At 42.8% G+C, this 16,067-nt stretch overlaps 1 protein-coding gene across 1 annotated transcript in view; it reads right to left on the bottom strand.

Moving 5' to 3' along the window:
* LOC306701033 (protocadherin-16-like) overlaps positions 1-15,088 on the bottom strand; it is a gene marked incomplete at both ends in the record, with an annotated part of 67,100 nt that extends 52,012 nt beyond the window's left edge. Inside the window, one exon of the mRNA XM_079166254.1 lies at positions 13,289-15,088. Coding sequence (XP_079022380.1) covers positions 13,289-15,088 — 1,800 coding nt within the window. The remainder of the gene's footprint in view (positions 1-13,288) is intronic.
* Positions 15,089-16,067: the final 979 nt, after the last annotated feature.

Below are 16,067 nucleotides of genomic sequence, written 5' to 3'. Positions count from 1 at the left end.
GACAGACCCACTTCAATAGGGTTTATAATAAATCATCTGAGTATTTTAAAAAATGGGGATTTCAACAAAGCACTGGTGTTTCAGATGGTAGCGCTGCTCCTACAGATGAGAGGAGGCTGTCTAGAAAATAATAAATGACCTAAGTGGTTAAAACAGTCTACAAAGGCCTTGAAGCTGCATCGCCAGCTCTGAAGCACTTGCCACAGCTACACAACATATCCACTGGGGCAGTTTTTGTAAGTACTTCTTTCCTCATATACTTATTTCCATAATGATGGCCTGCGACCTAAAGGAGATCATTCCCTTCAGGCAGAGCCAAAGCAGGATGCGGACAGTGCAAAATCCTGCTGCAGTCCCCCATCGGCTCCCACAACTTAAAAAAAAAAATAAACAGCCATGAGGTCTGTTTTAAATTTTGCTCACTCGTACTTAGTTAGCCTCTAGCCTTCATAGCCTCCATTGGCCACTAGGAGACATGGCAACATCCACAGATGTCACTCTGAATTTAGATTGCTGAGTTGTCTTCTCTCTGTTGAAGTGTGTAGGGTGCCTTGCATCAAAGTAACCTAATTTCCTTCAGTAAGCTCTAAGTATTTGCCCTGTCAGATAATATTATTAGCAGGCCAATTTTATGATTTCAACTCAATCATAAGCACTCTCGCTGAAGATTTAGGTCAATTAAGTCATGGATCGCTTTCAGATCCCAGCGGTCTCTGGGTGATTGAAGCATTGTCTCTTGTATGTCCAGGCCAAACATCTTTTCAGCTTGTGTGCCTTGGCCTCATGCTGATGCACCTTTTCCTTCTGCGCAAACACTAGCCAAATCCTGCAGCTTTGTTCCACCTTCCCAGACTGGGAAAAGAACACACTGGCACGCAAACGGCTGCACAGTTCATCTCTCTCATCCCCTTTAAAAACAAAATGTTTCTTTATATTTTACTGTCATTTTTAAATGCATCACACAGATATTAGTTATGCAGTTGCTTCGGCTTCAAGAGGAGATCACTCTTAAAGCTGCTCTGCTCCGTCCAAATACCCCGACAATATATATCATTACTTTATAACTTAAATTCATGATTGTGAAACCGGTTAGACCAAAAGGACTTATTTGAGGTGGTTAACAGATTGCAGCGTTGTGCTTTTAGAACCTTTTAATTTATCACTTCCTGTCATGCAGTAAAGATTTCCTGTCAGTAACCAGAACTAACACCTCAATTTAATTTTGACAAATAGGGTGAAAATAAAGTCAAAGGAGCACTCCTCTTTTTTGCAAACCTATGTTAAACTAACAAGATGTATTTTAACTATTTTAACCAAAATGTAGATCGTAGGAAAACATATCCTCTTTGCTCAGACAGACTCCCAGCAGTCCTATGAAAGCTGTACTTAAGAGTTTACATTGTTGTCCACAGTGCCCATACAAGCTCTGTCCGGTCTGAGATAGCAGATTTGTGTTTGTTTCTTCACATGGCTAAACTGGGAGATAAAGGCCGAACGTTAGCAACAGTCTGGCAGCTCCAGTAGGTGTGGGATAGGCCTGTTTCTGAAGGGAAGTGTTTTTAAGCCTGATAGCTTTTCCCTCCCAAAGTGGAAAAAGAAGAGCAAATTTAATCTAATCATGCTGGCAGTTTATTAGGATGCCCCCGATCTGTTTTCAAAACCCAGGGGAGCTGAGTTGGACAGGGTGAAGGGAAGCCCCCGCAGCAAGACAAAAAGCACGGACAAAGACGTCCAAGCAGAGCTGGAGTTTGAGAGAGAGAATACCTTGCGAACTCTCCCCATGTCTGTCCCTCATGACAGATGCAGAGGCCCAGCCACTGACAACATGCGAGGGTGGGGGGCTGAGGAGGGCGAACATGTTGAATAAACATATCCAGTCCTCTGCTACCCCCTGATTCCCCCTCCAAATGAAAACCTCAGTTGATATACAATATAGATTCATCTGATAGCTCAGTTTATACTCTGTGTTTACACACCAGGATAAATGTACCTTCTCTAGCCAGGAGATCATGATGTTTCTATCTCCAAACAAACATCCTAAGACCCTGCTACATGTTCCCCGGACCTCTAGAATGTGTTGATAATGTCGTACGATAGCCGAGACAGCAGGACAGTCCAAAAAGAAACAGCGATGAACTCTGGAAAAAGGACAGCTTAACTGTTAACAGTCCAGTACCTTGAAAAAACAACTGTGTTTGTAACAGCTGCAGAGTAGTTTTCAGGGTTTCATGAGTTCACCGCTTCACAATTAATTTAGGGATTGTCCTGGCGTGTAAAAACTCTACCACAGAACACAGACAGAAAAACAGGCACTTGGGATGATGATGTGCCTGTGAATAGATGGTATTTCTTGTTTACACCTACCTTGTTTCCCAATATCGCCATGGTAACAAACCACCAGTTGAGCTTCATCTGCACGCCACTTTTGCACACACTGCATGAGGTAAATCTCCTCCTTTCCCCCCTCAGCATCTGCTTTCTTTCTCAACCTTTTGTATTCCACGTTCCTCATTTGTTTCAATCATTTTATACTTTCTTGATTATGTCCCTGCGAAAAAGTGCAGGTCAGAGTGACCTTTTTTTCTGCTCAGTTTTTCATTCAGCATTGTAATGTAATGTAAATTATTCTTTTCTTTACTCATTTGCCCAATGTTAGAAACTCCAAGCTCAAACTTTATATAATGAATAGCTGCATGTTGACTATGTAGATATAGGCCTAAATGGTTATGATTAAAATGTCATAATCAAATGATTGTGTTATTTCAGAGCTTTAAATCATGGACAATCAATCACAAGCTACATGTTAAACTGGTCTCACTAAAAGGGTTGCTTGATTTTTTCTAAATAATTTCTTTCTCGTATCTCTCGTGCACTAACAACTTTCTGCAGTGTGTCAGAGCTTGGCCCAGTCCCATAACAGCAGTGGTGCCCTTCCCCCGGGTCTTTAGCAAAAACATTCACAATACTTCTATGTGCATGTGTCCTAGTGTGATGAATAAAGAGCGGAAGCAACAGGGCGAAGGGTGACTTCACACTTAAACAGCCTGTTTACAAGTCATTTACAGAACTGCAGGAGGGAGAGAAGCTCAGAGGAGTCTCCCAAAGAAAGCCCTCCTTTCAGAAATACACAAGCAAAGTGAAACAAGGCTGCAGAAAACGTTGCCCCATGTTAAGAAACGTTACATGAGCAGAAGACTTCTGTGCAGTTCATTTCATATTGAGGGGGGATGATAATTCAAAGATGATTCCGCAGTAAGAAGAGAAGAAAAAAGGCATAGATACCACTAAGCCTATTAGAGTGTAGAATTAGTATGCTTGAGGTAAAAAAGGAAGGCCCATAAATAAAAAATGGTGCAGTAGCAGCGATGACAGGAATGGTGACAGGGGAAGAGCGCTGAATGAAGCTAGCTGAGATTTAAAGCCAGAAAAAAAGAGCCTTATTATTTTCTCATCATTTTCTCATCATTCTCCTGCATGATATACTTAGCACATCGTTGCTGACCACAAATAGGTGACTGCCAAAGTATTGTGACAGTCCGTTTAACTTCTCAAGCTACAGCTTAAAGACTCAAATTAGTTATAAATGCTTTGTGCTTGATAGAGCTAGGATGTTTAAAGTCCTCTCAGACATTTGAATTTCTTTCAGGCACCAGGATCATTACAGGTTGCTCATAGTGCTGATGAGGGTTACATTTTAGGGATGCAGTGCAATCATAATGTATCAAACTTTACATTAAAACATGACCATGAAATAATCATTTTTGCATGTACTATTATCTACCATGCAGAAAGTGACTCTACATCTCAACTGTCTTATCAAACATTCTGTTTGCTTTGGAGACCACACATCCATTGGATTAAGCCCAGAACACGTTTCAGATGTTGTCAAAATCAACTTTAAACGTCACTCAATATAGCTTCCCTGGGTTGAAAACATTATTTATAATTAATCAAAGCTTTTGTTATACTTGTGATGATGAAACTGCCTGTGTCCTGTATTCACTGTGTTGTCTAATCTGCCAGGGGACCAACAGGCCCACGTGGGACAGTTCGCACCACCGAGAGACTGGGAAAATGTCTGTGAAAATGTGACTAGAATAATTATTTACCCTCCCTCAACACCTAGGTGCTCTTGACCAAAAGCTGTTCAGTGACCAGCAGTAGACGTCTGTGGGAGTAATTGAAAGCTATGAATGGGACGCAGGAAGGAAACAATACAATCGAATAGCCATTGGTTGACTTCTCCTGAATAAATAAAGAGTTAAAAAGACAAACTACCGAATCCAAGGCAGTGTTGTTCCAGCATGCCGTGACTTCACATACAAAAGGCAAATTGCAACATTAATCACCTTGTCTGCTGTCTTGGCTGATCAGGTCCTTTAAGCAATACATTGTTGATAGTAAAAATTGGGAGCAGGTGGCTCTTCAATTTTCTCCATATTATTCACATCTGCACGCTCCCACAGACCTCTTCTGTGAGATTACATGCGAGTACCACTGCCCAATTCATGAGTGGAAGGTCGTACTCAAGCCCATCCAAAACTGTGACGCAAAAAATAAACCTCTGAAAGTGTTCTGTTACTGGAGCAGCACTGAGCTAACAGGTGATTAAAAAGGTTACTTGGTTGTAAAGATGGCAGATGAATCCAGAGGACATGACAGAAATGCCACTGGAATATTAAGCTTTTGTGGTTGGATTGGGAGTCTGATACACTATGCATCATTTCCAGGGATCCTTTATAAAGACACAGCCAGGTTGGAGAGGAGACGGCTTCTGAAACCAGATGTCTGGATGCCTTCAGCCATCGCCATGATGAATTGGTTTGTTGAAAGCATCAACAACTTGTTTCTCCATTATCCCAGCTACTGACCAGCTCCTTGTCTGCATCCATTTGAGTGGTGAGTTGACTTTGCAGAGGCCGCTGTATGCATACTGTTACTGGGCACTTAACCATGACATATCTTTTTCATGGATCCTGTTAGGGTGATCAGCCCCGCCTGAAAGAGAGCCTCTGTACAGTGTGCACAGGCAACTCTCAGTAAAAACACAAAAATGTAAGGTCAGTACTTTTCACTTCACATTCCAAGGTGCTGCAACTCAATATGGTTCTGCCTCGACTGGATCATATTGGCTGCATGTCCAGCCTTCAACCTATACTGGAATCGAAAGGTGGTGCAGAGCACTGATGTGCATCATTTTAGTTTGACCTTGGGCATCCACAATCACATGTGCTTCATACATTTCCCCACTCTTAAATCTCCTGTTTTGATGCTTTGGATCTCACAAGATGCATTTGTGAACCAATCCGGGAGGAAACTTCCTCAAGGCAACTGATTAGAGAATTTCTTCCACCCTAAAACCCCGTCTATACCAAGACACGCATATACATACACCCCAGTCCCTGGCTTTCTGTTCGCCTTTTCTGATACCACATCACACATCTTGAGTCCTTCACTCCTGCATACCAGCTCTGCCTAATTACAGCAGAGTCCCACTGCTCCCCACGCTGCCTCTGGGCTCCTCACAGCACCAGGCTCTACACAACAATCTAAACAAAGACTTGGCCTTTCAACGCGCTGGTTAAACGATGCAGCACACCACTTTCAACATAAACTCTGCAGCACCAGACCAAATTAGCCGTATTGATGAGTTACGCAACTCTGTGGTAACTAGTTCCCCCGCTAAGTCTTTAAATCACCTTCTAGCCCTCAGAGGAAGGCAGCTATAAGCTAAGCAGTTGTCTCCTTATTACAACTAATCTGCAGGGTGAATGCATTACTTTAGAATAGATAAGGCATAACAGATGTCTTCCCTTATAATAAGAGGGGCGTTTCTGCGAGATGTGGCGAAGGCTTCAAGATATGCAACCAGCAGTGTGAGGGTGGACCACCATGGAGCGTCAGTACACACAGACTGGGAGTCTGGTTGGAGCAGGCATGGGTGCCTCTCTGTCTGAAGCCAAGACAGACAACGTTGGGCAACCACAATGTAAAAGTGGAGCATCTCTCCCCACAAACCTCCTTCTCCGTGTGGTTTGTCGCCCGCTCCCTCTTGCTATCTTTTTGTCTGTCTTACAAAGGTTGTAAAAAACCTACTCACTAGAACAGAGCCAGATACGAGTACCAGAAAATACATGTTTGCTTGATAAATGACTACCTTGAATTGAAAAAGAACACAATCTAAATATAAATACCAATAATACGTATTAATACTTTACTTAACAACTATGTTTTTCTATGTTTGACTTTTTCCATGTAAGAAAATAACTTCTTACATGAAAAAAGCACCAAGCTTCTCAAATGTTAAATGTTGTCTTAAAATAAGCAGCCGTACAACAATTTTGGCTTAATGAAATGTCGGCTGAAATTGTCAAAATATACATTTAAATCTAAGAAAACGTGTGATCAGAGACCAAATAATCAAGCATTTTTGATACAAGGTGCCCGGTCATATTCAATACTCAGCCCCAGGCACTAATTTGGTCCACACAGGAGCTGAGAGCTTTCATAGCATTCTTACCGTTAACAAGCATCTGCAAAACATTCTGCTCTAACAGTGTCAGTTCCACATTTTCCTGACAACACAGAAAGATAGCCTTGGCTTTGAATTATTTTCCTCTGGCCTTGTTTGTATTTTGCATGTTTCCCCCTGTTTTACCACCTCTTTCCTGAAACACCACCCCCTATAACCTATTTGTCACATGGAGAGCTGAGGTTTTGACAAATCCTTTTGCCCAGCCACCTTCACAGCCCTAACCCGACCTGGTCGTAAACCAAAATTGATCTAATTGACAGCAGGATTAGGACGATCTGACCACGCGCCCCGAAGCTGAATGCTCTACTCTTTCCATGAGCTTGTTGGGCTCGGTAACATTCTTCTCAACCGTTATTTCAACTGGCATTCAGTGCAGCAGCCAGGCTGGAGCAAAAAGGGGGGCTGAGGTTGCTGGCAGACTAAAGCGATGCATTCTTTGTAACAGTCAAGTTCTGGATACAGAGACAATTTGCTCAGTGGTTAAGATATGTTAGGGCTGTGTATATATAGTGCATGCTTTTCTAGGAAGAGGCAGTTTTGTCATGAATCTAAAACACAACATGCTGCCGACTACCATCACAATACCTGCACTTCATCATCACACTAAAGAAATGATTGGCTGCCGTTTGTTTGGGACCTAGTTTCCTGGTTACTGATTTTTGTAACCTGGCAAGCTGTCAATCAGCGTCTGCTTTCCGGTCTGGTGGCTTCTGATGGACAGCAGGGGACTGGATGGCTGATTTAGCACAGATTTGCTTTGGAACAGAATGAATATCGCGAGCAGATGATGCTTCCTGATGCCCAGCTTGTTTAGCAGTGCCAACTGCCTCGCACATGTGCAGGGGGACCACGGGCTGTGAGAGCAGAAGGCCTGGCAGCCCTCATCACAGCGAGCCTCTCGGCCTGCTCCCCTCTTCCCATTCAGTCGTCTCAAAGGAGGAGGGAGGCAAAGTGAATAATTGTCTCTATTTACAAAGGTCGAGCAAAAGAGCTCCTCTTGAGCCTGAACGCAACACTGTGACAACGTGACCGTGAAGGCACACACACACCTGCAGTGTGACTTCACTCCGTTGGTAATTTACACAAATTTCTTTCTTGCATCATCAAATTGGATAAGCCTGGGCCTGGGCTGACTGGGACCCACAAGGCAGTGTGTTCGCATCACTCTAGGGAGGCCCGAGTGTCTCCAGGCAGGCAGATGTGCTGCTCTCACCTGCTCCGATCCACATGTCACCACTCCGAAGGGAAACAGGGGGAAGTGAAGAGGTGTAATTGGATCACGGAGAGGACACAACAGTGTGGGAAAAGGAAGTGAGAAGAGATAAGATGTCTGGATGGACAAGGTGAAAGAATATAGAGAGACTAGCGGAGACAAAGAGACAGGAAGAGTGAAGGAGATCTCACCCCTCAGAGTCAGAGGAGAGATCAGCAGCTGGATCCAGCTGCTGAGTCTGAGCTTTGTCACAGCTGCGAGAGGCTGACTGTCCCTCTGGAGACTCTCGACTGTTTTCTTTCTCCCTCTCTCACTCTCCTTTCACTACACTCACATCCTTTCATAGAAACTTAGAAGTGGTGCTGAGAGGTCTGCCTCACCAGCAGCAGACACACTGTATAGGCTACTAATGAAATGTCTTGTCCCTTGAGAAATGCATATAAGTCCATCTTCCTTTGTTGCCAGATGTGGGCCGGAAACCCCTCCAGCAGAGTTTAATCTCTCACACCTAGCATGGCTTCATCACAGTCTGTACTGACCCTTTACAGTCACCCTGAAGTCTTGTAAATACTGCTTGCTTTACCACTCGGCACCCACATAGCAGACAGCTACCAACAAAGAATTCAGATTTAATGTTTTAAAAAATATCACGGACTGGCGATTGCACCTGTATGACACAGTAACATAATTTAAGAGTTCAACAGGTACAAAAATATAGTATAACAATATTACATATATACATTACTGTTTAAAACACAAGTTATTTGGATAATAATGAAAGGACACCATGTTAATTATTCCAAGGAAAACTGCTATCAGAATCAGGCATACTACTGCTGGAACATTTTAATTAGCCAATGTACAGTACACTTTGTGAATGATATACTCTTTAAGTCATTTATCAAGCAGAATATGTTCTCTGGTTCCAGCTTCTGAAATGTGAGGATTTGCTGCTTTTCTCATTTCAACTGAATAGCTTTGGGTTTTGCACTGTTGGTTGGACAACACGGCAATTTGAGGCATCAAATCAAAGGAAAGAGTGATGGACATTAAGAATTTAGTAACTTTTTATATACAATTACAAAAAAATGGTCCGTCTATTCTCTTTCACAGTTTGGTGGTCAAACATCCACAGCTTGGGTTTTCTACTAATAAACAGTATTTGCTACCAGTTACTATATTCAACCATATAACATTAATATGTTACCGCAGCTTTCACCTTCTCCTGTGCGGGTGGAAAGAGAGAAGCAGAGATTTTGCTGATGGACGTCTAAGCACAATAAAATGCGTTCAGCTGTCTCAAGCACAGCAACTTTGACCTGGACACCCACACTCTATTCTGATGTACATCAGTGTTTATGTTCGCTTCAGTGCCCCTGCAAGGCCCAGGAGTAAGTGTTCAAGGAAGTATTACATTTTCGGAAACATTAAGTAGCACATCCAGTTTCCTGCAATTTTACCATTCCCTGAAAGTGCTGTTATACCGCAGAGCCACAGCGACGCTTGGTAGTTAACAGGAGGATAAAAAGAGAGGGGAGACCAAAAGCAGAATCAGCTCTCCTCAAGCTAAACCAATTTCACAGGGAGACAGGCCAGTCTGGTATCAAAATAGACAAGTGAACATTTCGTTTGACACAAACCATCCCCAGAAAAAGGTCTGGTGAGAATTGATGACATGATTTGTGTACAAAAATACCAGTCTGAAACTGGCAATTTCACTTATCACCATAGTTAGTCTTATTTGGTCGTTGCATTTTACATGGAAGTTTTGCAGAACTTCAGTATGGGTGACATTTGGGTGAAAATGCATATGGTGAACTGCTCGCAAATGTGGTTTTGAGACCTGCAGCTAAAACACTGAGAGGAAAAACTTTATGTGAAGAAGCAGTGCCCTGCAAAACATATATGTTAAAATGTAGTTTTCCAAGTGGTCTCTGCTTCTAATCCCAGGTGACACTTGCGCTTGTCAACTTTAACAATTAACTGTCGGAGAGTAACTTTCTAAATGATATTACATTTTTCTAACATGAAGGAATAGTAGGTAGGTCTAATCTACAGGGAATGTAATCTAGGTCTTCTCTAACACAAAAGAAGAAAGGCAGAGATTGTCAGAAGCAAAATGTACTTCAGCAATGCAGGCTTTCTAAAAAGGAAGCTAGAGCAAAAGCAACTCCTGCAATTAAACAGCAAACACCAGCTCTTTATGCTGCCTGTACTGCAGCGAGCATTATTAACATTTCTGGGTTAGGAAAACTATTACACTGCCCACCACATTTTTTTCATCAGGTAATTAAAGCTCAAGGACACCATGGCTCAAGGTATTGGAATCAGTGTTATAGCACCTGCCTGGTGGTCACTAGTAGGTGGTCTCTATAGTACAAAAAGACTGTGGAAATAGAGGGACTAGTGTGAAAGAAATACATTCTTTCAATCATTCATACTTTCTCTCAAGGGCAATTATAAGTATTCCATTTTGTTTTTATGTTGGCAGGAATGTAGAAGCGATTCAGAGTGCCACTTCACTGAGGTATCTCTTTCAACTACGCTGCCTTTCAAGAATCCAGAGAAATAATGAATGTGTTTGAGTGGCACTCTGCATCTGCAGTTATCTAAACTAAAAACAAGCAGGCTTTGCAATGTTGCACACCAGAAATCCTAGCCAAAGCATAACAATCCTACACAATATCACCAATGTTTTTTTTCAAGAGAAGTGATGTGTTTAGTCAAAAGATTGCCAAGACATCACTGAGACAGGAAGCAATTTGGGCGGCAAAGGAACTGATAGATGTAAAAGTTTGTTTTTACAGCTTCAAGAAAGAAAAATGGAAAAAATATTTGCTCCTTCACTCGCAGCAATCAATATTGGTCTCATATTGCCAAGGGGGCTGCAGCGATGACAAGTGGCCCATTCTGTCATGAACATGGGGGAGGCCGGTTTAAAAATTAGGTCGGGCCTATCTTCACACCCGGCTAATGAGAAATGAAGTGAGATCAGATAAGAATTGGGAGTGGGACAGACCAACAGACAGACGAGGAAGCCCCCCTACCCATGTCACCTCCGCCACTCATGCCAGCTCTTGTCAGGGCTCATTTCCCCCTCAGCTGCCTGGAGACCCCCTCTCCACTTTCTGCTGGAGCCAGAACGGGCCCCCGAAACAGACAGAGGGACAATTCTTAGCAGAGACACAGTCCAAACCAACCACAAACCACAATGATATGAGGTGTAAATTATTCCCCAATGCGAGATTCTGCCAACTGGAGAGCTTCATTACTTCACAAGTGAAATAACACATAGGGAGAGTGAATGGCAAATAACCCTCCAGGCCAAAACAACCAGACTTTGCTTTAATGAATTTGTAGATATTAAGGCTGGCTGATGGGCCTCATTATCCCTAATGACATTTTGTATTACTCTTCTTCCTCCATGTCAGGAACCAAATGCATCTTTGCTTAATTACCTAATGAATGACCGTGAAGTAATGATTTTCCCTTTCCTATTATTCTGTGAAGACACATTTGTAATAAAACACACGCAGGCAGTGTACAGTGTAACAGTACATCTTGAGTGAATGCAATCCACGGTGTAAAACTGAGATATGAATTGGTGCAAGAGAACATCATTTGCCAAATAAATAGATACAATAGATGAAAGCAAAGAGGAAAGCAAGCTACTTTGGTATTGTGGTTCCCTTATGGTATCAGACCTGCCCAACAAATATATTAGACCTCTACACCATCCAAAAAAAGTAATAATAAAGAAGAAAATTCGAAATGGCCAATGAAACACATTCCACAACGCATATCGTGATTTTTAAAGTGTTGTTTTTCATGTCGTATTTGATTTCCTCTTTCAAAGATGACCTATTTTCTTTGCAGTACATCTTGAATATTGAATTACAAGATTGATTGCTGTTAATAGGCTTAAGTCCTTTTTTTTTTATCTGTCCCCTCCACACATCTCATTTTAAAGTCATTCATAAACCAAGTGATGTATACAGCAGAAGGTGACAAAATATCACAGGCACAGCACTGTGGAGCCAGACTACATAAAAATAATCACAAACTGCTGTGCTGGTGACCCGAGAAGGGGGAAAAAATCAACACACTTCAAACGCTTGAATTGATTATCACAATATATATATTGTAATCTTTTTTTAGATAGAATGTGTATGGAAAAAGGGGACATAGGTAATTTCATCTGCAGAGAAAAAAAGGCAGTCATCAGATGTCTTGCTGAGATGTTTGGATGTAGAGCTGGCCCCCGGAGTAAGAGCAGTCTGTTCTCACATGGGCCGCCAAACACAAGTCGTCAGCATCCAGACAGGCCCAAGAGAGGCCAGAGAGCAGTGGCTTTAAAGAACTACTTCATACTTGGACCCTGTGAGGCCACTGATCAATGTGTCATACTCTGAGAGTTGTTTGAGAGCCGGTAGTAATGCCCTTTGGTGGGAAGAGCTAAGGAAAGACAAAATTCTGACCAGTTTGAAAAACAAATATGGGTTTTCAGAACATGAACTTCAACCCACATTGAAAAGAGTGAGCCAAAGAATCATTTTAAAATATGTATATTTTGGAGAGCTGTAAAAAAAGATTCCACAGTCAATTTTAGTACATTGCTTTATCCATTATGGTTCCTGTGATTTATAATTTGGGGACCTCCCACAAGGAGCCCTCGAAGCTTCTATTTCTGCATTCAAGCCAGTAGTAGCGGTAAGGCCAGCATCTCCCTTCACCCCTCCCTCTCCCATGGCCAAACCCAGGGCCAAGATCCCGTCTGCTAGGCCCTCTGTCAGAACTGCACTCTGCATCCAACTCCTTGATTCATTCAATACTACTGCAGACACTTGTGAGAACTGTATGAAAGTCTGTACTTGTGAGAAAAAAAAAGCTTTCTGACTTGAGGAATCACTTAAAGTATTAAAACAACTGATGAGCAGCCTTTTTTATAAGATCGCCAAAAAAAAACTTGAGAAAACAATATGTTTCAATGACACAGGACTGCAGTAACTGGGGGTGCTGTAATTTGTTTGAACTTTAATTCATCTTGTCATCTATAGACATTTTTTTCTCACGCTCAACTAGCCTAATTAAGGTGCCTTTTGAGAGTGAAGTGACATCTATTTCTTTGCATAAAGCCCTGAATTTGTCTCTGCCTGTGAGTATGTGAAAACCCCTTTGTGCCTGGGCTGACAGAGGACTTTACACTGCCTCTGTTACCCTGGAAACCTTTTGAGAGGTGAAGGGGAGGACAGCCAAAGAGGAGATCATGTTGGCCCAAAACCGCAGGTAAATCCTCACTAAGGGAGTGCAATTTAAACGGTTTTACCATTCCAAATTAATCTTTGTAGAGGAATGAAAGGAATCAGCAAAGTCCTCCTCTATTTTTCTTATGAATTTCCATTTGTTATGCTCTTCACAATTGCGACCAAGTTAAGTTCAGACTCTTGCATGAGCGCAGCGTTAAAGTGTGGGAGTGTGTTTACATAATCAATCAATTTACAAACTTTTATTGGAATAAAATCTGCAAGAAAATGTCCTACCTCAAGAATGCAGGTCCCTGGAGTTGTGTTCTCCTTGATGGACACATTGTAGAAGTTTCTCTCAAAAACAGGCTCATTGTCATTTATATCCTGAAGCACAACGTTTACCACAGCAGTGGAGGACAGGGGTGGTTTCCCTCCATCTGTAGCCACCACAGTTATACTGGGATTGGGGTTCTTTTCATAATCCAGTTGGGAGAGAGTGGTGATAATGCCCGTAATGGAGTCTATACTGAACCAGTTGGAGTAAGAGCCATGGTCTTGTAGGATGCTGTAGTTAATGTCCCCATTAGGCCCCTGGTCTTTGTCTCTAGCTGTCACCTGTAATACAAAGCTCCCTGGGAACACCACTTCAGGGATCACCTGCCTGTACACTGGCTGGTCAAACAGAGGAGGGTTGTCATTGATATCAATCACCTGGATGATGAAGGAGGACTCTGCCCTGAGAGGAGGAGTGCCTGAATCTGTTGCCATCACCCTCAGCTCGTAGTTGTCTCTCTCCTCACGGTCCAGAATCTGGTCCACACAGATCAGATAGATGATGCTATCCTTAGTGGTCAAAGCAAACTTTCCATCTCCTCCCTCTAGCGACACATTGACGTTGGCGTACTCGCCATAGTCTGGGTCAGTGACTGAGATCCTGGCTACATACTGGCCTGGCTGTGCACCCTCTGAGATTCTGGGAGATCCATCTTCACTGAGAAAGATGATGGTCATGGTGGGCTGGTTGTCATTGTAGTCTCTGACGTGGATGGTAACGAAGGCATTGGTCACCTCTGGCTGCGTAGCGTTGTCTTGCGCCTGGACCACCAGCTCGTGCACTCTCCTCATCTCGAAGTCCAGCGGCTTGTTGAGCGTGATGATGCCCGTGCGAGAGTCAATGACAAAGTAGCGGTCCGGGTCGCTTTGTCTCCTGTTGATTTCATACAACACCATCCCATTGTCTCCTTCATCAACATCTGTTGCGAACACCTGCAGGATGTTGCTTCCTGGCTGGAGGTTCTCTGATATTATGGCATGGTAGCGGCTCTGGTTGAAAATGGGAGCGTTGTCATTAATGTCTTGTATAGTAATATCTAATGTCATTTGATCAGTCCTTTTGGGGGAACCACCATCAAAGGCCTCCAGAGATAAAGTATATGTGGATCTTTTCTCCCTGTCTAGAATGGCATTGACCGCCAAGTCCAGATAAAGAACCTCATTGCTTCCCCTCCTGGTCTCCAAGGTGAATGCCTGGCCAACATTTCCATCTTTGATAAGGTAACCCTGTGTTGTAAGCTGGCCGTTATCAGCATCAACAGCCGGCTCAAGAGGAAACCTGGTGCCGATGGCTGTCTGCTCAGGGATTTTAAACATGGCCCTTTTTCTCGGGAACGTCGGGGCGTGGTCATTGATGTCATTCACCTTGATGGTCACCTCCACGGTCACACCTGTCATGGTGACTGCAATGAAGTTGTATCTATCCCTCAGTTCCCTGTCCAGAACTTTGGCGGTTTTAATAATGCCTGTGCTCTCGTCTATGTCCAAATCACTACCAACGCCGGTGCCCTCATGGTCTGAGATGAAGTACAAGGATGCTGTGATGCCAGGAGGAAGTCCCACACTGATGTCACCTACAATTGTGCCTGCTGGCTGTTCCTCATCAAGCTGTAGTTCAAGAGTGCCCCGGACCACGGGCGAATGAATTGTTACAAGCTCCAAGGCCACATACACCATTAGCACAATCCTTCTGTTCCACCAACCCTCACGGTGCGAAGGGTCCATTATAGACTTCCCAAAACCCTTGGCAGCTGTCTTCATTTTGGCTCCTTCTTTTTAAACCTGGAGACACACAAAGAGGAAAAGCTGAGCAATATCAAAACCTGAAGGCAGCAGAAACTAAGAAAAGGTGTATTATGTCTGCGTTGAAATACAGAGTAAGTTAGTATAAGAAAAATAAGTGTATGCCTTGAACACTTTCCCATATGTTTTATGGGCTGTGTTCCCAACCACAGCACATGCAATACACCCAGCACATAACACTTTCCTACACCTCTTCATTCACCTAATAAGTCAACACCTTGTTCCTCCTACCAAGAAGGTTTCCTTTGCTAAAGAAACATCAAAGCCACAGGCCGCAGCATACCACCTCAGACAGGGAGTCTTTGGCTGTGGTTATTCAACTTTGATTAAAAAGATGCAGGAATCGCCACCCAAAGTGTTCACCATAGCACTCCCCTCTTGTGTTGGTCCTGGATTTAATATTTATGTGTGCAACCACATTAAGCTCTCATAGAGTGAGCAGTTTTGAAACACCCTCAAGAAGCAAGCATTGCTATCTTTCAGTACTTGTGAAAGTGAAATTCAAGAATCAAGTGTTGAATCAAGGTGGGAAATATTCAAATATTGATATTTGAAAGTAAACGGTTGTTAGAATTCCTTGCATACACAATAGGCACACTTTGGCAGTGGACCCACACCACTGCATAGGATCTGTAACTGAGACTGAGAGACACTTTGAAGCAGTGCGGAAATTATTCAACAAGACTGTCACCATCTGCAGAATAATCCAAAACCGCCAAGTTTCTGGCACGCAGAAAAATACTGTGTCTTTTTTATTAAATAAAAAGAGAAGCTTCCAATTGTCTGCGGTTCTGACTAAATCGTACTTCTCTGACTTGTTTGAGAAGTAAATCTAGCTTTAATTTTGAGGAAATATATACGGAAGCACATTATACCGATTCAATTTTGAGAAATTGAGTGTCTGGTGAAAGCTCTTCAAGGCTCCCCCCAGTGGTTC

The sequence above is a fragment of the Pholis gunnellus genome (assembly GCF_910591455.1).
Source record: "Pholis gunnellus genome assembly, chromosome: 9".
NCBI lineage: Eukaryota > Metazoa > Chordata > Actinopteri > Perciformes > Pholidae > Pholis > Pholis gunnellus.
This window is presented reverse-complemented; position numbering and strand designations above follow the sequence as displayed.